General features: G+C 33.9%; 1 protein-coding gene across 2 annotated transcripts in view; it reads left to right on the top strand.

Annotated features, from left to right (window-relative positions):
- Positions 1-22652, top strand: part of TDRD3 (tudor domain containing 3) — a 114478-nt gene extending 91826 nt beyond the window's left edge. For both annotated transcript variants that reach the window (XM_062566921.1, XM_062566922.1), the window contains 2 exons: positions 19079-19215; positions 22404-22652. In XM_062566921.1, the coding sequence (XP_062422905.1) occupies positions 19079-19198 (120 nt within the window). In that variant the 3' untranslated portion in view covers positions 19199-19215; positions 22404-22652. The remainder of the gene's footprint in view (positions 1-19078; positions 19216-22403) is intronic.
- The last annotated feature ends 1329 nt before the right edge of the window (positions 22653-23981 follow it).

The following is a 23981-nucleotide window of genomic DNA, read 5'->3' as shown; positions in this document are numbered from 1 at the left end:
TAGAAGTGTTCTGCTGAATTTATTTCAGTTCTTCCAGGTAATAATGGCTTCTTAACTATCTTGAAGACTTACGCTGTTTGTGAGTTCTGATGTCCTAATATTACCTGTTTTTCAGAGTCCTTTTGGAAAGAATTATATTAGAAAAGCTTTATTTCAAGGCATGTATATATATATAGTCTAATTTTTAGATTATTAACAGTTTTCTCCTGCACACTTTCTCGTGTTCGTAAGTTAATTTTAATTCTGTCTGTCTTTCCCTCTCTCTTTTTGTCCAGCAAACAAACTGGTAAAAGTACACCAGCTCAAGAAAAGTATACGAACCTGCTGAACTAGTCATGTTAAAAAACAACCAAAATATCATAGTGATCCTCTTTTGATGGCATACTTACTGTTTAAATACCTGAGCTTCTGGTATATACTTCTGGCATCCTTCGTAATTATAAAGCTGAAAATAGTAAATTGATGAAAATTCTTTACGTTCTTAGAAGAGTTGAGCTAACTCTTCTTCCCCCACCCCCTGCTGACTAATGTGCAGGTCTCTACACCCACTAATGTTCTAATACAGAACTGAGGCATAATGTAGTCACATTATTTCAAGTTCTTTCTTTTCCTGGATGTAGATCCAGTCTGTCTAATATTCTCAGGATCAGTTTTGCTTTCCACCTTAATGGAAAAAGATTTAGCTAGATGATCTTAAGGTTCCTTAATAATTGATTATACAGTGTCCATTGCTCAGTTGCCCTTGTGAGTTTTCAGCCCCTCTGATAGCCAACATGCTGCTATTTATCTTTCACACTGCTGAAATGTAGAAGATAAAGCTGTATTTCATGTAAGATAAATCAAACAACTAGTGGGGGGACTTTTTGAATAATCGCATACAATACCCGTATATGTAAGAACAGTAAAACTTTCTTTTTTTGCTTAGCGCTTGTAAAATATGTATTAATCATGCAATTCATAAATATTTTTAATAATAAAATGACGTTTAGATTCCACAATTTTATAGTTCTTTGAGTGTCCTGTATGTAAGATTACAAAACTGTATCCTTCTGTTTCCCTATATGTAGCAGTGGTCACTTAATGAAAATATTATAATCCTCCCAAAAATTTCAGCAAAAAGCCTTTGTAGAAATAAAAACTGCTTGTTCTCCTTGTAAAAGATGTAAGATTGTGCTAACACCTGAAAAGCATGGAATTTTAAGGGCTTTCCTGACTCACTTAATAGTCTGTTTTGTGGAAAAATTAAATAAAGGTAAGATAATACTTTAAAAACTTTAAGTCTTAATTTTATTCTCTAAGCTGTAGGAGTTTTTTTTCCTTAATAAATTATGAAAAAATGTAGCCTAAGTGCTTATCTTGTGACTTTTCTTGCAAAGCCAAATCCATTTCTCTTTTACATTTTACATTTCCTTAATCATTTGATAGCTTTCATTCCTCAGTTTACATTTAGGTTTATGCTTTTTTGTTTTCTGTTATTATACGAAGGAAGTTAAACATTGTTCTTTTACCATGTACATATGTAGGTACCTTATTCTGATTCCTCTCAGGGCGAGCTAGAGTTGAATTCATAAGAACTCTTTCTTTATACTACTTTATAAAAAGAAAAAAAAAATAGTTACAAATGATTTCTGTAGCCTAGTCTTCTTCCTGTATTTTGCACTGTATTTCTCTAAGGAGATAAGAAGGCAGAAAATATTATCAAAGTATGTGTATTCCTAGTTCTTCTATAGGAAGAAGTTCTTCCATAGCAGATAGAAAATCCCCTTTGCAGCTTATTTGTATTGTCCTCCCAATAAGGCAGGACTCAAAGAAGGAAAAGAGCAGAGAGTCTTGGACTCAGTTAATTCATGGTAGCAGGCATTTTATTTAAAGAACTATTGAGAGCACAAATTTGGTAATGTCACAGAGCTATAAAGGGTTTCTATAGATGTTGACTTCTCTTAAACAAACAGACAAACCCTATAGTTCTGGCCCTTCGTATACCTATCCCCAGTTTCTGGTAACTAAAGAAGCAAACTTATTAAAAAAAAACAAAACAAAACAAAAAAAACCCCACCACACTGAAGGTGTTGGAACACTTCTCCATCAATATTAGGAGCAACACTGAAAACCACTGTGATCCTAAAGATTACCATTGCCTCTTCCAGGCTGGAGAAGGCTTTTGCTGACAGCTTTAGCCTATTTGTTTTATGGGGGCTTTGAACAGAATTCCAGGGTCTTGATTTGCAATAGGCAAATGTTTATTTGAAGGACTAGGTGCTATTTTTGATGGTTGCTCTGGGTCTTTTACCTGGATGTTCTTAGTATGACACCATGCTCTTTTTCTGTTTTGTGTCAAGAACGAAGTCTTTGTGAGTAATTACGTAGATGGGGGCAGGTTTAGCTCAGCTGGTTAGAGCGTGGTGCTGCTAATGCCGAGGTTGTGGGTTCAGTCCGCGTATGGGCTCCGCTGAGGGTTGGACTAGATGATATCCAGAAGTCCCTTCCAACCTTACCATCTTACGATTCTATGAGATGGAATAGATAAATTATTCATATCTTGGTTGAATATCTTATCTAGCTTCTATCCTCATTGAGTATACAAAAAATGAGGCTGTTAAAGTAGAATTTGCTAACTAACCAATTCTAAGACTACTGTAGCAAAAATCTTGATAAATAGTTGTATCAGACAACAGTTCATTATTTTTAATTCTTTGGCTTCCATACTCTTAGGAAAATCTCTAGAATCGTTGTACAGTTCTTAATTATTCATCGACTAAATGAACTAAATGAAGACTCTGTTTTTTCAGTAGTTTGGACCTCCCTTTCTCCTGAATGGTGTCATATATTTATTCATTGATTTATTTTTAATCCAAAGGCTTACCAGAGTAGACTTAGTTTCCACAAAAGGTTCTCTCTCTCCTTCCCTAAAAAACTTTAGATTTTGAGTGTTATTTTACGTGGATGTGCTTTGAGATCTTATTTTCCGTACATATGGTGATTTCTGTTGCCTGGGTCGTTTCAAGCTAAGACTAGAAGGTATTGACCTTTTATAGTCTATCTTAGGACTTTTTTTTTCCCCTTCTTCCTCCTGTTTCTTTCCAAAGGCTTTTTTACTAATTTGAAATGTCTCTTTAAATTTCATCACTTCTTCTGAAGAGCATTATCATACCTTCCTTTACATAGAATCAACCTGCAGGAGATGTCTTGTCATTTCTGTCAGGATAATTATTTTCTTTTTGCTTCCATCTGCTTTCAGGAGGCAGGAGTTAGAAGCAAATGTTGTGGAAAACATTTACCCTGGTAAACAGTTAGTAAATAATTTTCTTTAGCACCTCTATCCCCTGAGAAACCATATCATTACAAGCTACTGCCAGTAATTAAGGTCAGATTAAGAACATTCTTCTTGTGGTTTGTAATCATTGGGAATAGTTGAGCCAGTTAAAATATGATATTTTGAGCATTACACTATTTCACTGTTTTGCTTTTTCGTCTTTTTTTGGTCTTGTCTTGCTAATAAATGTCACAGGTGATTCATTGGTGACTGCACCATTGGGAATCATTTTGGTGCAGCATGCCGTAATCTGTATTAAGTATGGTTTTGGATGCTGCTGTCATGCGATAAAAGTTTTTCAAATTCTCATTTTGTGAGATTTTTTTTTGAAAGATTTTATATTCAGATTACTCTGCACTGCATTTATTGAGATTGAACACAAGTTTGTCCTATTGTAGGCACTGTTTTTATCTCAAAGCATGTTGACTAAGTCTGATGTGCAGAACTGTCTGGCCTATACTTGACATACCCATTTCTCTTCTGATTTTCCAGTCTCTTCCACATCTCAGTTTTCTGAGTTTATCTGATTATTAATGGATTAATTCAAGGAATTTCTTTAAATTAAAGAGGAAACTTGAGGAACTGACTTAGTATTCCTGACATTGTTTTCTAGGGAAGAGAGGCATGAGACTGTGTGAACTGGTATTGTAGAAGAGAAGTTATGACAAACCTTATAAAAATAAGTGTAGTGTATATATTTGATTCTAGATCTTATTGCATACAGCACATGTTGAATATGTGCGTTACGTATGGAAAAGATGCACTGAATCTTTCTTGTACATTTAATATTTGTAAATGTGAAAGGAGTTGTTTGCAGAAAAGTGATTTATTTGCTTCATTCTTGAGAAGCATATGAAATTACTCCTTTTGTATCCTCCAAATATAGATAGATAGATAGATGTAACTATAGCTAACTACATAAATTGTGTTTTTTCCTGCTTACTTGTTTTATTTTCTTAAGGCAAATTTGTGTAAGATTTATGACAATGACAATGATTCTTCCTTTTTTCTTCTTTTTCCTTTTTTCTTTTCTTTTTTTTCTTTTCTCTCAAGAATGCTTTCTTTTTTTGATATTAGTGGTATCACTTGCAAGTGCTTTCATGTCCCAAGACAGATATTTATAGATCATTGCTAAATGAGTACAGATATGTCTGAGCTAGATAAAATTGTTCAGTGTCAGAGGCTAGCAGCAGTTCATCAGATTTTCTCAGACCATTTTTACAGAGCATAAATGGAAAAGGAAATGCTTGGTCTGAAATCTCTTCAAACTTTGTTTGCCATGTGAGAACTAGGTTAGTATATCTAGAGTTTCAGAGTTTTGGGAGAAATGGTATTTACTTAAACTTTACATAAAATGCAATTTTTTTGATAACAGGCCCCGTTCATTTTATAAGTGCAAACTTGGATAATTGTGCATATTTTTACTTATTTATTTATTTACAAAATGAAAGGATGAGTTAGGACATGATATAAGTAATTTTAGTCCTAATGTTAGAGGAGTCATATGGAACCCTGAAATGCCGGTCTGTGTTTTTCCTTTAGAAGATAACTTTGGCTTACCTCTATTTTTGCTTTCCTTAAAATACGCAGATAGATAATTTTGTCATTTCAGCATCTGCAATGGGGGCAGTCATGTTGTCCTACTTTACATGGGACAGGCTTACGTTGTTTTATCTCTGAACAGCTTGTCTGGTAACTGGAGTTACAGAATTTTTAATGGAAACTCCCATATTGAATCTTAGTAATCTTAAAAGCAAGCTAAGAGGGTTAATCACTCAGAGTGAAGTTTTTGTATTTGACCTTTTTCAGTTCAGGTCATTGCTTGACTTTCTTGTGTTTCCATTCTCTTAAATTTAATAAAGTAGAATAAGAAGGGTTTAAAAATGACTCCACTTTTCAACCTGATGTCTTACTTAACAGGGTATAGAATTTCTCTGCATTTAATTTTTATTTGCTATAGGAAAAAATATTTTTTCAAAAATATATGATCTAATTTAAAGGTACAGGAATGAAGATTTCATTACATATCTTGGTAAGTGGTTCCAACTGTTAATAACCTTCACTGTTTCCAATTTATGCTTTGTTCCTGGTGTGAGTTTATCTAGTGTGTTTTTTTTTCTTCTAGCCATTAGAGTTCAGCTACTAGATGCTATAGCCCTCTGTCAAAGCTCTTTCTTTAGGCTGTGATCAGGACAGCCATTAGCTTTTTTGATAAACCAGATAGATTGTTCTCTTGAAGCCTTTTACTATAGTGTACTTTGGCCAGTCCTTTATCTGTTTTTATAGCTCTGTTTTGAACCCCAGTTTGGTAGTGTTCCACTTACTTTAGTGTTCACTGGAACTGGATGTGCTCTTTCAGGAGTAGTTGTAAAATAACTGAGCACCAAGAGATGATATTTCCTAGTAGTAATGTCAAGGAAAAGTCACAGTTGTGTTTTTGTACATCTGTTCCTTCCCTGCCTCAGCATGTACTCCTAGAATAGGAAATCATTGTACTAATAATATTAATATATTATAACATTATAAATATAGCAAAACCAGCACAATTTAAGAATATAGGTAACATTTGTTTACTATATGAAAATATACTTTGCAAAAGCTAGTAAATGTGGTGTCACTTGTTTCTAGATATAATAGCAGACAGTATGGCAGCACTTTGTACTTGAACCAAGAAGGGCCTTATGCACTCAGCAGATGGATATTTTAGTTCAGTGATATCTAGTGCGAGGATGGCTATTGGACCTGGAGTCTTCTCCATGTCTCCATATCCACTAGATACTAGATTCCTTTCTTCAACCAGCTTATATTGAGATTCATCCTCATGGTTTCCAGGATATATATAAATTTATCTTTAATTGATGGTATAGCTGTTATATGCTAGTTGTCTAATCTTCAGTCTTGATGACTGGATTTGAAATACCCTCTTAAGCCTCTGATTCTAAATCCAGTTTTGAAAAGAATTATCTCTTGATATATTATAAAGTTTAATAATAGTCAGTCCCCTGTAATATTCAGCCCTCTAAATGTATTGCTTATTATTAGTAAGAAACAGCATGATATGGGGCTGTTAAATGAAAAATACATGAATTATTTTTGTTGATTTTAGAATGTTGGCTCTTTTACTATATCATAATATGTTAAGTGAAGAACAGGAAATTATATCTTCCTTTTTATTTTAACTTATGTAGTTAAAAACAAACAAACAAAAAACCCACATATTTGTCATAGTGGTTGTATATCATGTCAGCCTGAATTACACCTTTTTTTCGTTGTATCTGTATTTTGTCAAAAGTACATTTGACAGTAATTTTTTTTTAGCCTAGAATTATTACTCCTTTAATCTTCTTAGATCTTGGGACATATTTATATAAATCTAAAGGCTGTGTGCTTTCATCATTTATAGTACACAATCCTTAATACACTAGCAATGAAAACTAAAAATACACTAGTCCTGTGAAAACTATTTTTAAATTTATATATGGAAGAAAGTCTTTTGCAGTTTTCTTCAACATGATTCTTTCAGAAATGTTGTTTAGGGTTGGAAATACATACTTATTATTACTATAATAAACATCTATCATTACTTGAAGCATCTGCCAAAAATTAGATGAGTTCTAATTTATTGAGAGAGAAAAAATAAAATGTCAAAGTTTTTGAAGTTAATTCCATATTCTTTTTAAAAATTAAGTGTAATGTTCAAGAGCTCTTTGTCAAGTAGAATAATTATTTATTTAAGAGTAAGAGCTAGTTAAGCAATAAATTTTTGATGATTATGTAATTTTTTTCATGTTTCATGCATTTAGTATGTATTCTGTACATAATGATCCTACATCAAGTGTAGGATCTTCTAACTTGGGACATGCTGTCATATAGCAAATATAAGAGAATATTTTAATTGCTCAGAATGATTGTTTCAGATTCTCCTATGGTTAGGAAGCACATCTGTCAGTTTCTTGTGTTTATTTTTTTTCCTCATCACCCTGTATTCTAAACATTTTTATTAGGGCCTGGATAGAAATGTTATTTCTGACTTCTTACTTGGAATCTTTGAACTTATTTCATGTAGGTTTGTAGCAGTACGTATAGAATAATAATCTCTTGCTGAAATGATCAAAAAGGTTTGTATAGTTATTTTATGGCATCCTTTCATCATTTTTTTTCCTTCCCTATGTTGATTTTTTTCCTGTTGTCCTGGGCACTTCCTTTCTTTTCCTACTTTGTCTTTGCTCTTATAGGACTTCCACTGTGGGCCAAATGGCATGTAGGAGGAAATGAAAACAGGAGTGTTTTGCTATTGCAGTAATGTTTGTTCCTTTCCTGATGGAGCTCCCTCAGTGTACTTTCTAGGACAGTGATGATGAACCTGCTTGAGTACAATGGCCAAAAGTGAAAATTTGCAAGATACTGGATGTGGACTTAGTGGGTTTCTGTCCTTTCTTTCCTTCTTGGCCCATTCCAGACTCGCTTCTTCTCCCTGCTCGCCTAATCTGTCTCCCTTCCCTGGTTGGTGAGGAGCTTTTATTCGTCTTTCTTGCTGGCCTCTCCCTTCCTTTCTTGCAGTCTATTGCCTCTTCTCTCATTCTGGCTGTCTGACATCCGCTGGGTTATGTCAGCAATCCTCCGTGCCGAGCATCGCTGCTGCGGAAGCTCAGAACGCCGTTTGAGGCATGGCGTTCGTCGCAATGGCAATCGCCTCAAATGCCATCGTAGGCCACAGAGTTTCATCATCACTGTTCTAGGCGAGGAGAGGAGTTGAGCCCCCAGTGCGAGAACCCTTGGTCTTACACAGCAAGCTCCAGGCCAGTTAAAGGAGGGGAGCTACTGAGCAAAGATTGATGTCTAGACCTGAAAAAAGGACTTCCTAGCAACATATCACTGGGCGAGCTTCATCAAGGAGGGAAGGGGAATGCTACAAACGTGAGTAAATTTTGCTTTTTGGGGATTTTTTGTTATGTAGTGTTTTGCTTCTTGTGCAAACTGAGAAGTTCTTAACTTTAGTCCTAACCTAGTAGTTAATTACATGTAGGCACGGCAAATTTGCTCAAGACCAGATTTTAGAGCTTTGTTCTATCCTGTAGCAGCTTAAAAATTGATAATATTTATAATGAGAATCTTTTGCCCCATTCTAGTTTTTGATACTGTTGTAGAACTTGCAGGATGGCATAGCCTGTTTGTTTTTTTAATACTGGTTAAAAATAATATAAAATGTAGGTGAAATTCTGTATATTTTACTTTAAAATGTAAATGTTCAGCATTTATATAATGTGTTTCTTTTTTTTTTCCTTTGGATATGTTTCTGCACTATCTGTAAGGATTTGGGATATTTTTGTGTTTTAAAATTCTTAAATGTATTTTTACTTAAATACTTTTTGCAATGTTTCATTTTCTGGATTTATTTTTGTGCAGCTGGTCATTCATACGGAAGATTAAATACACGTTTACTGTGTATATAAACTTCAGTTCGTTGTTGATATTGGGGATATACATGCCAGATTTGGGCACACGCAAGTGTGTATTCATGGAATTCTTACACCTACAATGTCACTAAAACTCCTTGATCTCCTCCTTTTTATTTAGCTTTTGATGATGACTTTAGCCCTGGCTGCAAAGCATAGGTTATTTCTCATGCTATTATTTAATGTTTTCCTCATTTTGAGTTTTCTATCAGCAGAATTTTTTGTTTACTTGCTAAAATAAGTCCAAATGTAAATATGTGGGGTTTTTTTGTTCTTTTGGGATTTTTTCCTCCAAAAGTATATGTTTTTTTTTAAGAGTGCACTTAGTGCAAGGAAACTGAATGTTGAATTTTTTCCAGCTTTACATGAGTATTCTTTTGGCAATATGCTTAGGAATATTTCTGTAAAACCAGTTAAGATTATTTTTGTCATATTTCCAGAGATCTTCATTCAGTTTTGTTTTCTGAAGTACTGGATGGATATTTTTAAAAATGTTGGGGTGAGGAGGGGGAAGAGCATGGATGGTGTGTGCGTATGTGGGGGCGAGGAATCAATCCTTAACATGCACCTAATCCCAAAAGCTGACACGTTTACTGCCGTAACTCCTTAGTTATACTAGTTACTTTTACTGATTTTCTGTCCCTAGGTTTGTTAAGTATTTTGTTGAAAAAATATCTCCATTTCCAGTTTGTTACTTTCTTCTTACTAAATTGAGAACATTCAATGAATGAATGAATGTTCTTTTCTATAGAACTTGCTTCAGTGTTTCAACCTTTCCATTAGAAATTGTTAAATGCAAAGCTGTTAATATTTATAGTTTGATATTTATACTTCTCAGTATGAAGAAGCTTTGTAATTAACATTACTCTTATGTTAAAAAGTCAACATAAGCTACTGGTTTTAGAATACAATATGAATAATTTAATTTGTATTTATATGAATAACTTAAAATTCATGTTTTTTTCTGTATTGAGAAGATTCTGACAGCTTGCAACAGAGAATGTTTATGTCACAAGCACAAATCCGACAAGAATCATCCTATATTTATTTTTATTTGCCACTGGGAGTGACTGCAAGTATGAGTACTCTGTGTGATATCCTTAAGGGGAACAGATAAGCTAGCAAAGTGTCTGTGGGATAATCATGCCCCAGGCTTACATTAGCCCTGGCTTTATGGAAACCTAATTAGAATGTATACTGTTTAGAAAACAGACAAGTGCTTTGTCTTCAAAGTTGAAGAAAAGCAACAAAATGCCAAGAAACGCTTATATCTGATTCCAGGTAAATTGCAGCATTGCTTTTAGCAATCTCAGATTTAAGAATATGATTTTTCCCTCTTGTCCATCCATTTATTTTGTATTTCTTGAGTTTTCTGAAAAATCTCCAAGTCTTCTGTCATTTGGTTATTGAGGGTTTCTTGCCTCACAAAAATAAGCATGCTCAGAATGAATGTTGTCCTAAAAGAATATGTTAGAAATTGTAACTGTGGAATTGTTAGAAATTGTTCAAAGCTCAGCTGTTTTTGGCCCAACTTATTTTCCTTTTCCTCTGCTGAAATGTAATTTTAAAAATTTAGTAGTATGTATCCCATTTTTTTCAAGATTAGTGAATATTTATTATAAATTTAATATCTTAATGTATTAAGAAGCCTTTTTCTAGTGGGAAGAAATGGTACTAAAATTTGAAACTTGCTGGAGAAATGCATTGCAGAATTGCATAAAAATTAGGTGAGAAAATATAAAATTGACTTTAGACTTCTGATGCTTTGTTAGTGATGATATCGACAGAAGAGACTTCTCTATTGATTTGCTTACACTAAAGAAAGAACTCACTCAGGGAAAGGTCAACTTGAAAATTTTTATTCTGAAAAGGAGAAGGTACACTGACATACCCACAGAAGGATCAGTTCCTTTTTCTTGAATGTAAATAAGATTAAAAAAAAATGTTTTTTTGTGTGTGTATCTTTCAGCTCCAGGATCATTACTCAGAGGGCACATTAATGCCAGCCTACTTTAATTTGTTAAGGGTGTAACTGTGCACCTGAGTGGTAAAGGGAGGGGAACAGGGGAAACAAGAGTAAGGAAGGAAGGAGTAGGAAGAGAAAGGAAACAACTTTGTTTTGGCAGTGGAAAGACATCACATTGGTTCAACTGTCCGTGGAATTTTAGTCTAGATGTCAGAAATAGGTCATATATTTAAGGTTGTCATATAGTTTATTTCTTTACTTAGTTTCATCGCTTATGAAAGATCTACTTGCAGCATAATGATATACTTCAGAAGATGCAGACCAGAGCTAAGTGTCAAGGATAACTGAGTGCATCTGTGGATTATCTTATTAACTTTCTAAATACCATATAAAAAGGTTATTTTTTCATATAATACTTTTTTAATAAAAATATTTATTGATTTAAACAGCTATTACCTTGCAACTAATTGTGTAGTTTCAGCTGTCAGTGATACATTGCTAATATGTCTTACTACTGTATATGTAAGCACGCCAGAATTATATTTTCTAAAAAAAATCCTTTAAGAGTACATTAATTATGCTGCAATTTCTCAGTACCTATTGGCAGCGGTGAGCGGTTGACATTATGCAGATCAGGCAGTATAACTTTGATTTCCAGTTGTCCCTCTTATTCACATTTTAGCTCAGAAATCGGTATGGATATGTAATTTCTAGGCCCAGTCTAATATAGACATGTGCAATGAAAAAAATGTGTATGTCCACACTAGAGAAAGGCATGGGAAGACTACTCTGTAAGAGAAAATATTATTTTAAATAAGAAGTATAATTTGCAGAGAAAATTGATCAAGAATAATTATGCTGAATTACTCTGTAATGGACACTTAGTGTTGTTCCCACAAAATCAGTACTTGGATACATTTAAGATCTCTGAAAAGTCTTGACATTTCTGATAACTTCTACTTGGAATGTTCACCTCTCTCTTGATATTAATTTTTGAAATTATGCCCTAATTTACTCTAAATTGATAAAACTTATGCATTTATTAAAAAGTATTTTTTTTTTGCATTTAAGTGTTAAGATAAAACTTTATTGAAAGTTTAAAGGAAGGTTTGGGAGAGGTGCTTTTTCATGCAGCAGGAGAATATTTTAATCTACTTTACATTAATACAAGTATGGGTGAGTAGAAACCGCAGAGATCAAAGGTTTGAGTACTCTAGGAGATGAACACTGGGTAACTAGGCGAAAGAAGAGAGGCTTAGGAAAGGAATTCAACCAAGAAAGCAAGAGACCACTTCGTGTGCTAACAGCAGGAGACAACTTGCTGAAATAGTAGGCAGTTTGAAAAAGGCACAAAATCTGAAAGCAAATGGAGTTGAAATGCACATGACAGAGAAGTTAATTTTCCAAAGAAGGAAACACGTTTTAGTGCTTAGAGTTCAGCAAGTTTTTCATGCCTTGGGCATGTAGGTGAAGCTTAAATTGACACAGTAGTTTGCCACTACTGAAAAAGAAAATGTCTGCTGTCTTTACCTTCTGTCTCCTCTTTGTCCCATGTTTCCTGACCCCGTGCTGCTCCTCTGGGCCCTCCTTGCCTCTGATGGAGGCTCTGATGTTCCTCCCTTTATAACCCACAGAAGACTGCATGCTTTTTTGTTGCAAGAGTTCTCTATATATTAGTATATTGAAATGTTGCAGCAGAAGGGCCCAGAGAATGGAGCAGAACTTTCTACCCCAAAGCAGGAGAGGAAGGACGATTAGTGGAAAGCCACTTATTTGTAGGTGGAAACTGGGGGAGCCGCTAAGTTGTAACATGCAGCTGCTTCCTAAGTATACATGAGCAGAACATGCAGCAGTCAAAGCTTGTATGTATAATCCATAACATCTGGCCTGCTCTTTATTGTCACCACCCACTCCTTGAGCTGTAAGTCGTAATGTTCTCAGAAATTATACAAGCAATAATAAAACATATAATACATGTAACTACTCTGATTATGATCTTGTAAGTCCAAGCTCTGACTTACTGTATTTAGATCATTCTGTAAACTCATCTTTCTCTCAAAGGCTCAGAACAAGGTATTCAAGCACTTTAGATCTGACTCAGAATGAGTACTCACCTCAAGAACTGCACATGCATGAAAGTTTCTAAACATTTCTTTGAATGTTCTGAAAGAAGTCTTGCAATTGAAATTTATTGAGAATGCTTTTTGTAAGATATATATTTGCTTTGCTTTAATATGGTTAATTTTAAGGGTTATTAAAATCTTTTTAACTGTTGGATTTATGGCTACATACTGCAGTTGTAAAATCAAATGAATTTTTGACATACTGCTAGTCAACTGGCTGGTCTGATATTACCTGCCCATTCACTAAGATGGGCTCATATAATACAGTGGTGGTGCAGGCTCTTCAAATTTAGAATATGTAGGCCCAACAAATAACACCGAGTGTGCATATATTTCTCTTTCTATGCTTTTTAAGTTTCTGTCTATCTTCTATATGTCTTATTGGAACAAAGATATCAACAGTAAGAGTAAATTTTTTTATTGCAAAATTTTGAATAGAGGTTGAAATTCCAAAGAACTTTTACTTCCTTTCTCAGTATAAAAGTATTCAAATATTCTTTTTGAATGTGCTGTGAAAAGCTTAAAACTTTAAATAAAATATTAGAGGAAGGGAGTGATATTCTCCCTGGGAGACACAGAAGTAGCTAAGAATAATTGCCTGTGGTTGAGCTTTTTTTGAAGAGATGACTTAACTGTTAAATATACTTTTACTGGGATAGGAATTTGTATTAGCACCTTCTACTTACTTTATATAAAAACTGCTGCCTAGTGGTAGGAAGTCAGGTTAACAACTAATGGATTATTATTCTCAACATACATATCAGAATATATCTTGGTTTGCATGTAGTTGGCAGATTGCATTTTGGAGGCTTTCTTGACTGCCAGCCAGGCTAACTTGCTGCATTAGATTTTGTTGCTGTTTCTTAAAGAGGTATTAATTTTTCTAGGTTGACCTACTAGGAGGTTGTGCCACTGGTAACAGGCAGTGTCTACTCTTCCAGGTCAATAATATAGACACTGCAACTAAACTGTGGTCCAGGGCACTGTTGGATCCTAACCTATTAGTATGATACTTGTGTTAATACTACAGATATACTTTCTATCCTAAGATTAGTTGAAATCTCAATAGCATATGAGAGTGTTAAAATAGCCTTTGTTAATCTTTGTAAGCTTTTAATGATGATTTTTATTGATTATTTATAAAATCTTTTTCCCCTAAGGCTTTACAACTGCTTGGTTATAAATTAGATTTTTGTCTTTTTCCTACAAGATGTATTTTTTGGTACTCATTCTTATTCAAAGAAAATCATCTGCCCTTGGAATGGGATTTAGATTGTAGTACTTCATACATAGTACTTCATACCGCATTTCAAGTTCTTCAGTCATAGACATTCGTAGGTGAAGTGCTTGATGCTGATGACTTAATTCTTGATGAAAGAAATTTGTAGAAGGTTAGAGAAAATACTGTATGATAGATGTGTCTGAGTTCAGCTTTTTTCAGTATCTCAATTTTAAATACCTAAAGAATTTTGATATCTTCTATCCCCTCTCTCTCATACCATTCTAACCTGTTACTATAATAATTTTCTTATGCATATTTCCCTGATTTTTTTTGTTTTGTTTTGTTTTTTTCCTTTCCTATGAACCTGTCAGTTTTCAGTATTTCCTGCAGTTATGCTATGTGATGGTAGTTGAAGTTCAGGGAACATTGCCCTAGGTAGGTATCATGCAAATACTAGGAAACACAGTTGCTGCTCCCAGGATGTTAGGCAAATAGTGTACAATAAGCCAAAAAGATGGAGATAATCAAGCATATGTGTTTCTGGAATAGTTCACTAACGTAAAACCTCTATTGGTAATGGAAAAAGAATGGAAATAGCATAGGAGAGGAAATGGTAGGGTGCAGAGGTTTGTGGCCACCTTTGCTTTATGAAATGCAGTCCAGATCTTATATTGATAAGGATGTGGGAAAAGGAATAATTTAGAGTGAGTGAAAAGCAGCTGAAAAATAGAAAACAAGGAGCAAGTAAGACTGGAAAAAATAGGGTTAATAGCAAGGTACGTGACCGAAGTGACTACAGAGTTAAAATGAAAGGAATATAAGTGATTGTAATTTGTTTTAGGCAGAAGAATAGAAGAAACAAGGAAGTAAATATTAGAGAACGTAAGTTTTGACTACAAAGAATGGATGCCCTTCCAAAAGAGAGAAGACAGTTTTGAGCATGGAATGGAGGGATTTTACTGTAAAGGAGATAAAGGAGATGGACCAAGAAAATGGTCAAGTAGGATACAAAATAAAAAGGCAATAAAAAAGGAGGACAGAATATCAGTAGTGTGTTGAGAGAAAAGATAAGCTTGGCAAATCAGTATTTTGAAGAATCTTGGATCTATTTGAGATCAAATAAATTCATAAGACCAGAGAAGCAGATTGATTTTTCACATTTCACTACTGTCTATTTTAATAAAACTACTTGTGCTAAAATGCATGTATCTAAAGTGTTCATTCTATGTATAAAGACAAACACATTAAAACAAATATGTGTAAGACAAATTCTAATTTTAATTTGGTGTGATTAAGTTGAAAGGATCGATAACAATAACTTCTATGAGGTTTGGTGAAGACTTGCTATTACAGAAATTTACTCTGATGTACTTATCCTCAGGAAGAGGCTGCATTTGTTATGAGTGAAAGGTGATGCAGTAACCTATTTAATTTCTGATTTTTTTGAGCAAAGAGTATCAAGGTTACAAAGACATACAAATGTCTAATTCATTACAGTCTCTTGAAAACATCAGTATGCATTGCTAAGCTTTCAGTCATGCATAGATGTCAATATATCTTCCAGTTTTGGAGAAATCCAAATATCCAGCAGATAAAGTTCAACATTTTGTTCTTGAGAATTTTTTTTCCTTCAATTTTAGATTACATATTTGGAAAAGAATTTTAAGAAGTGATGTAATTACGTCTTTGGTTTACTCTCTGGCAAATAATATGAAAACTTTTTTTCTCAACTATTCCGGTTGCTTAGAGTATCCTGAAAGAGTGGGAAGTGTTTATATTACTTAGCTTTAGCCATCTATCTAGTTTAACTTTAAAAATTTAGATTTTAGTTTTTAGAAGTTTCCTTGCCATTGATGGGAGACTGCTTTACTGCTAAATTGAGTCTGGACTAGACCTGTGAAAGTCATAGCATAATTTTTCCTGAAGAGTTGATAAGCGGAAAGATGACAATATTTGGTGATTATTCAGATAGCGTAGGGCTGACAGGATTGCAAAACGCATATGTCTGCATTTTGGTTGGGGGTTTTGTTTGTTTGTTTTTTAAAGATGAACGGACCCATGACCTTTAATTTAGATATACCATTTACATAGCAAGCAGTTCTGTGGTACTGAGAAACTGAGCAATGAAATGGTAGCTGAAAAGCCAAGTCCAAAAGGGATATACTTTGAGCAATGATTGTTCTCATTTTGATAATATTTATAGTTATTCAGGTTAAGATGTCTTCAGTAATGTTAATCGAATACTGCGGCATTAAGCTGGCATGTTCATATGCTTATGTCATTAACCCAGAAATGAGGTGAAAAGATTTTAAGTTCTTTTCTCAGTGTCAAAAAAGGGGTAGAAACAAAGCCTAAATTACTGATCTCTCCCAAGTTTAAACTTTAATCAGAAGACCATTTTAAAGTATCTTTTACAGTTTTGACCAACAAAAAATAAAAAAATAAAAATAAATGCTAGAGATTTGGGAATATATGAAACAAGTAACCTTAGTACTGACTGATTTCTCCGACAGGAAGGCTAGCATTCCCGCTTTGATGTATGTATTTCATGCTATTGGATACATTTAATATGTTACAACTAAAGAGAAAAGTCCAGACTCTTTTCAGGGATGAAGATGATTGCAGCCTAAGAGCAGTCTCCTGTAGCTAAAGAGTGTCTCTTTTTCAGGACTGTGCTTCTGTTTAACCCAAGTCATTTGTTTATTTCAGGAGTTTGTTTTATTTTTGACAGAAAATAGTAGCACTTGTCCAAATGGTCAAAAACTACCAGTTTTCCTCCTACCTTGTGTTCTACATGAGTCTTCCTGAATCTTTCTCTATTAATATGAATGTTAAATGTCAGTGATGTGTCAGCAAAAAACATTTCCTGGTATTCTGTGTGTGGAGGGGAAACATTAATGTCAAATTCCTTAGCTTTGCTTTTCTATTTATTTCTTTTGGATAATCAGTGTGTCTGAAATTCTTCATGTGAGGGGTTTCATAGTGCTGAATACAGTAAAACAGATACAGCTTTGCCCTAAAATAAGCTTTATGGCAGGATGCCACAGCTCTCAGCACTTGGCTACAGTCAAGCTTGAAGATTTAGATCAATTAACTTGTATGTGACTGTGCTGGAAATCTGTTTTCTTTCCTCTACAGTTATTGCAGAGTGTCTTCCTATGTAGCACTTAATCTGTGGTTCTGGAAATCTAGCTGTGACCACAGACATGCCTTATAAATAAGAGACCTTAACCTGAAGAGCAAGTATGTCAGACACTTATTTCAGAATTGCATGTTTGTCAGCATGCAAGTTGATTCTGAAGGGACAGAGTTTCCTAAGTAAGATTTGACTTTTTGCAAAGGAAAGAAAGTTAGACTGTGGGGTTTCCTTTCTGTCTCTTAGATCATTTTACTGTTGTGATTCGCTTATTGGTCCTTACGTGCATGCTGCATTGTAAGACAGTTCCTAAATGTTGGGATTGTTGAAGGATTTTTGTATTTTCTTTTATTAGCTGTTCTTGCTGTGTGTTCTATATTCCTAGTGAAAGGGAATTCTGGGTTATGTACTCAGAGCGTTTTCTCAGAAGTGGATTTTTTGAACCATATTCCCACTGGACCTAGTAATGCCCTGTAGACTTTCGTTAATCTTTGCTATACTAAGCTGCGCATTAGTCTTTTCCTGTTTGTATGCAGTTATGGAATATATCAACTGAAGACTTAAATCAAAAGGACCTGTCACCAGCTATCTAAAACATATGCAGCTTAATACATAGCATCATATATGTACAAAATCCAATGTTTTATTGAGTTTAATGCCCTCTTTGAACAGAAGAGTATTGGATTCCTTTGGGGGAAAGGGAAGGCAGGAATTACTGTCATCAGCAATGAGAGTAAACAAATCAAACAAATCTGTTTCCAATGTTTAATTGTTTTCCACACTACAAATTCTATTGTCTGCTCCAGTCTGATTTTAGGATGTTAAAGAAATACAATTATAACTGCTTCCCTGAGAAACCATTTGATGATCATATTCTCATGTTCAGGAACATTTACTTGACATGCATCCTAAACTTCTGTTTTTTCTGTTTCTTTGTTAAAAACTCTAGTACTCTAAACTTCTTCTCTATCTTTAGTGTATATCCCCTTAAAATATTCTACCAGATGAATGATTTCAGTGTTTCTTTCCATATTTTCAGTATTTCTTTTGGTATTTTATTTCACTATTTCTCATCCAAATTGAATATTTAGCTATTTTAATCTTCCTTTGTAAATCATTCTCTGTACTCTTTATACTTGTTGTTGTTGTTGTTGTCTGAACTCCCTCCATATCAGTATCTTTGTGGTATTAAGATGCCTGGGAGTGAATGCAATATGGCAAACTTGAAATTACCTCTACTCTCATTATTCAGAGGTTATGTTTATTATTGCTGCATGTAGCAAATTCGTACCAAAATTGCTGTTCAATATTACTTGTAGCCTTTTTTCAGTATTACTGCTTCACAGATTTGCATCTTCTTTTGTTTCAGACATGTGCTTCTAGAATATATATTGCCAGATTTTGTTGCTTGCATTTTCATTCCCTAATTCTTTTATTTCATTTCGTACATACTGTGCAACTCCCAAAAGGTGATTTTTCTCCTGCTCTAGTAGGTCATGTAGGTTATATTACTACTTGAGTTTGATGCCTGTATGACTTTTTGAAAATAATTTTGCTTTCCTATATATGTTTCTTTGCAAGTATTTAATAGCTTCTGCCATTGCCTTGGAGAACTGTGTTTTGAGATGCTCCACTTTGTTTTTGTTATTTTCCTACATTCAGAAAAGGGAGCTACTCGCTCCCATTATCTCACTGGTTTTCCTAAATGGTCATGAGCACAGAAGTATCAGTCCCTATGCATGCATTCATTCATACATGTTTGTGTGTGTGTGTCTATATGTTTGTGTGTGTATGTATATGCATATACTTATGTATAATTCATTTGCCTACTCAACATTTAAAACAATGCTATTTACCTGCAGGAGGAGGATGAAGAAACATATGAACAAACTTTAGAGTTTCGCAGAGGAGGTGATGGCCAGCCGAGACGATCCACACGACCTACTCAACAGTTTTATCAACCCCCAAGAGCTAGAAACTGACTAATAAGAATTAAAAGGTAAATACATGCTACTGGCATTTTATTGATGGTGTAGATTTCAAGAAAAGTGTATCTGAATTGTTATACATTTGTGTATTCCTCATTCTTTGTGGTGTTTATGAGAGAACTTCCTACAGCTTTGCCAGTAGTTGGTTGGTACAGAAGCCCTCAGTATTAATTTGAAGGTAATGAACATATTGAAAAAATAATGTACTTATCATTATATGAACAAATACCTTATTTAAAATTCCTAGAAGAATGTTGTTTCTCATTTAAAAAGAAAAAATGATACTATCAAACAGTAATGCCTCTATACCCGACTGTTTATTACTGGCAATCTATTTATAAATTGTAAGGCATAAGCCCAAATCACAGTGATTCCCACATCTACAGAGAACTATTGATTATAAATCTACCTTATCATTTAAGTGAAAGATTCATAGTTGTGAGAAGGCACAGTTACCTATGTGGAAGATGCGTTTGGCAGTCCGTCCTGAATTTTTTTTAGTGATATGGGTGTTTTTATGTTATAGGGAAGGTAGATATCTATTTTTCTCTGGATTTTCTAGTTGTAGAAAGAGACTGAATATACTTGTACAAAGGAAGAAGACCAAAAAAAAAAAAAAAAAAAAAAAAAAAAAAAGAAAGGCTTTGGAAAATAACATTTTTTTTTTTTTTTTTTTAATGCATTAGGGAGAGACTTGTGTCATATAAGCAACGATTTACCTGATACTTTTAAACTTGGTAGCAGCAGTGATTTTTCTCTTTTTCCACGTATATTGGGCTAGCTTCTTCCCTGAAGCACATAGATGCAGTCCCTGCTGCATTTGGATTGTCTACCTCTGTTCATGGTCCAATGTGCTAGTTTTTATGAGCCATGTATGTAAATAAATGTTTTTTCTATTGTTTTGCTTTAGTATGGAAAAGAGAATTTGCAGTTCTAACATTAAAATCTGCGATTCAGTGACCTTGCTGTTGAATGATGAGGTGCAGCTCCTAACGATACTCATCATACTCTGAATCTTGAGGATATACTTGAAGCTATAGTTTATTAATTAGTAGAAATGTGAGGATTGTCTATTACACTCAGAAAATATGATATCCCTGATATTTACATTGAGAAAATTTAAAAGGCCAATCAGATAAACCAATAGGAACTCTTTCACTAACCAAATCAAGTACTGCATCCATCTTACTTGTGGATCTTCTAAATCCTTTATTCTAAAATGGTTGATTAAAAGTTTGTTCTGAATAAAGCAAGCTTTGTGAAGTCACATTCTAGTTTGTGAACCTCTACGTGTATCTTTGTCTTGCATCAGATTTTTTTTTTTTTTTACTGTTAGCTTCTTTATTTTTACTAAACTTTTTTCAGTTCCTTTCTTGCTATACTCCTCCTCTGTTCATGCGACTGAATAGGTGTAGTGGGTCTCTACAGCTTTTGATGTTTCTGACATGTAATAACAAAAGATTTTGCTTGTTTGATCATATGCTAAAATACCTTCATTTTGGGGAGTACTGTCAATGTAAGGAGCAAAATTTATTCCTGACTTGTTTTTCACTCTATTGTAGACTATTTTTGCACTTATCATTTGATTTTCTATTTTAAGTAAATATATCAATCACCATCAGTAGACATTTCCTGAGACAAGTATAAAGCAAGCAAAAACACTTCCGGTGTGTGCATAAATTGTGTTTTAAACTAAGTCTTACTGGCTCAGAAAAGTGTCATTTCATTAGCCTGGCTAATGAAATTTCTACTCAGTATAGAGGACAGTCAAAAACATTTCTTATGTCTTTAGGTAATTTTGTTATTTCTCTAATTTTACAATAAAAATCTGGAAAACTGTTTTTTGCTTGGGTCAGCTGAGAGTAGAGGCAATACAGACATCCAGAGAGATTGATAGTAACTCTTGTTTCCCAAGGAGAGTGAATTAAATGTTCACATGTAAGGAACAACTTTACTAAGGTATAGGTTGTTATACCTTGCAGGTTTTCTTGCGTCTTGCTTTGATGATTCTAGCAGGATTCTGATTTAAATTGAGTGCCACTATCATTTGTCAAAAAATATCACAAAGGGGTTAGATTCAGGTTGTGAATAGTGCCAGTAAAGGACATTTAAAGGCATTTGTCAATAAGTGGCAATGGTCTTTTCCAGGAAAAAAAAATCTAGAAAGAAATAGTGAGACAAGAGGTACCTTCTACATAGAAACTAGAGACAGGAAGGATTACTTAATCTTACCTAGCTCCTGTGGTAGTTCCGGTTAAAATAATCCTTTATTTAAACTAGATGTAGATTTTTTTCCCCCCCTCTGTCAATGTGTTGTAGTGAATGTTTTGAAGACTGAATGGCCTGTTCCTTTCTCTTAAAGAAGGTGGAATCTGGGGTCATCTCTGAATAACATCAAAACTCAGAAAATTTTCCTAATCCTAAGAATACTGTATTGAAATCTTTTTGAGGATGAAAGTACTATAGTACTGTATCCAGGAGCTATATCTATGTGATATGGACTACCTTTTCTCTGCTAGATTTGCTTTCTAATTTTCTAATGGAAATTTGCTTTCTAATTTTCTGGTATGGAGTCCAGTATAACGGCATCCATTTAGAGCATTGTATTTAGACTCCTTGGACACATCATAGATTGTTTGAGGTATGAGTCAAGTACTAGTTTTAACAGATTTATAAAAGAAAATATTCTCCTAGAGAATAAACATACAGGAATTAGATACTAACTTCAATAAAAATGCCTCATGAGCTTACATTTCCCAAGTTAGAATGTCAGGATAATATGAAAAAGAAGGGGCGCAAGTAATCAGAAATGTGTATTTTGAAAGATCATTGCTTTTGGAGGATCCTGAAATGACCGAGAACTCTTAGGTCCTTATTTTTTTCTTTGGCTTTCCCTTGCTCAGTGACAATTAATCTACACGTTGTCAATCTTGGTATAAAATCTGTATTGAAGTCCTTTCAAATGGAGAAATCACATTTTTGTAAGAGTCTGCCTAAAAGTGTTCTTTCCTTGTATTATACCAATGATACCTATTGCACTGGAGTGCAACCTTCTGATTTAATCTTTTGAAGATTTATGTCTCTGTAAGTACGAAATAATAGATATATACTCTTTTGGAGGAAAAAAAAAGCAGTAAAGCATATGTTGTACAAAGAGCAGAGAGTCTTAGTGCTTATCTATTGTATCTTTTTCATTTAGCAATCTTCTCGGGGTGGGGGGAAATTCAGTGGCAGCTCCAACTTGCTGAAGACTTCTAGAAGAACTTCTGGCTTTTACCAAGCAGCAGAATGGAACGAAGAAAGCTGGTGTGAGTGGAAGGAATTCAGAGCTGACACCTCAAAAGAGACTTTTTTAAAGTTCTTAGTTACATGAAGCTGAATACTTTTTACGTTTGAAAGAAGCAGATTGTCATTGCTGCCATCAATAAAACCACAGTGCACTATTCTATTCTTTGCCTTGTATTCTTTTTACTGACCCTCTTTTGTTAGTTTACGTAATAATGAATGTATTGTAACTTGTATTAATTTTGAATTGATTTTGGTTCTAATCCTGCATCTAGTAAAGCAAAAGTACAAATTTCTATTGTCTCAAAAGCAGGCAATATTTCACCTTTAATTTAGATTTTAGGTTAACATTAATTAAAAAAAAAAAAAAAAAAGACTCTAACTAGTTATTGTTTTCTGTGTTTCTCTTCCAAAGTTGCTGAAGGCCAAAATAAGAAATTTGTCTATTATGTCGTCCATGAATTCTGACTAAAAAGTTGATTGGTCAGTGTTTCAAATGTTGTTTTCTAAATAAATTTAAGTATTTTCAGAAATATTTATATCATAAAGACAGAAACATTTCTAACATAACAAAGTAGTTTAAACTGAAAACACCAATAAATGCATATGAGCTTTTAAAACATAAATGTGTATGCATGCACCTTCTCCTGCATGCATGCTGTATTATGCTTGCCACCCCAACACACACTCAAACTGTTGAACAGTGCATTCTAAATTTTTTTAGCTTTACATTTTTCTTTTATTGCTTCTTATTAATAGATTTTCTTCATTTATCAATGAAACTTGAAGAATCTTGTATTGCAAATTCTACTTTTCATTCTCAGCTATATCTTTGCAATTATGTGGTTATGACAAACAGTTGAAACTTCACTATTTCTTAAACCAAGAAGTACTACAAGATCTATGCACCATGCAAATCCCTTGTAGGCTTTATTTTGATGGCTTCATGAGGCACATGAAAAGGCACATATGTTTTGATACAGTTCTGTAAAAGACAGTTTTACCTGAGATGTGTATTGATGGTATACATTAAGTTGTACAATTAATTTTACAGGGTTTCTCCGAGTGCTCATACAAAACTGTTTTGATAGGAGAATTGATTTTACTTGGATGAAAATATGTTTTCTATTGATGATGTAATTAAATGTATTTGCAGTACACAGTATGGATTCATGTCCCACTGCAGTCAAATCTTAGCAAGCACATAAATATTTGCAAAATAGTAAGGAACAGAATGTTTTTCTGCCTTAATACATCCTAAGCATCTTTTTGAAAATTATAATACAATTCACTAATAAAATTTAAGAAATTTGAAAGTGTAAAAAAACAACTGCACAATGTTGAAATTCTTCACTGCTAACTGACACACAGCAAGTTTTATGAAGTTTGTTAGTTTTAAATTACAAACAACTTTCCAAATACTATGAGTCATCCTGGTCAGTTCTGCTAAATAGTACCAGCAAATAACTAAATTATAGATCTAATACATTGG

This window comes from Rhea pennata, chromosome 1, assembly GCF_028389875.1.
Source record: "Rhea pennata isolate bPtePen1 chromosome 1, bPtePen1.pri, whole genome shotgun sequence".
NCBI classification, from domain to species: Eukaryota; Metazoa; Chordata; class Aves; order Rheiformes; family Rheidae; genus Rhea; species Rhea pennata.
This window is presented reverse-complemented; position numbering and strand designations above follow the sequence as displayed.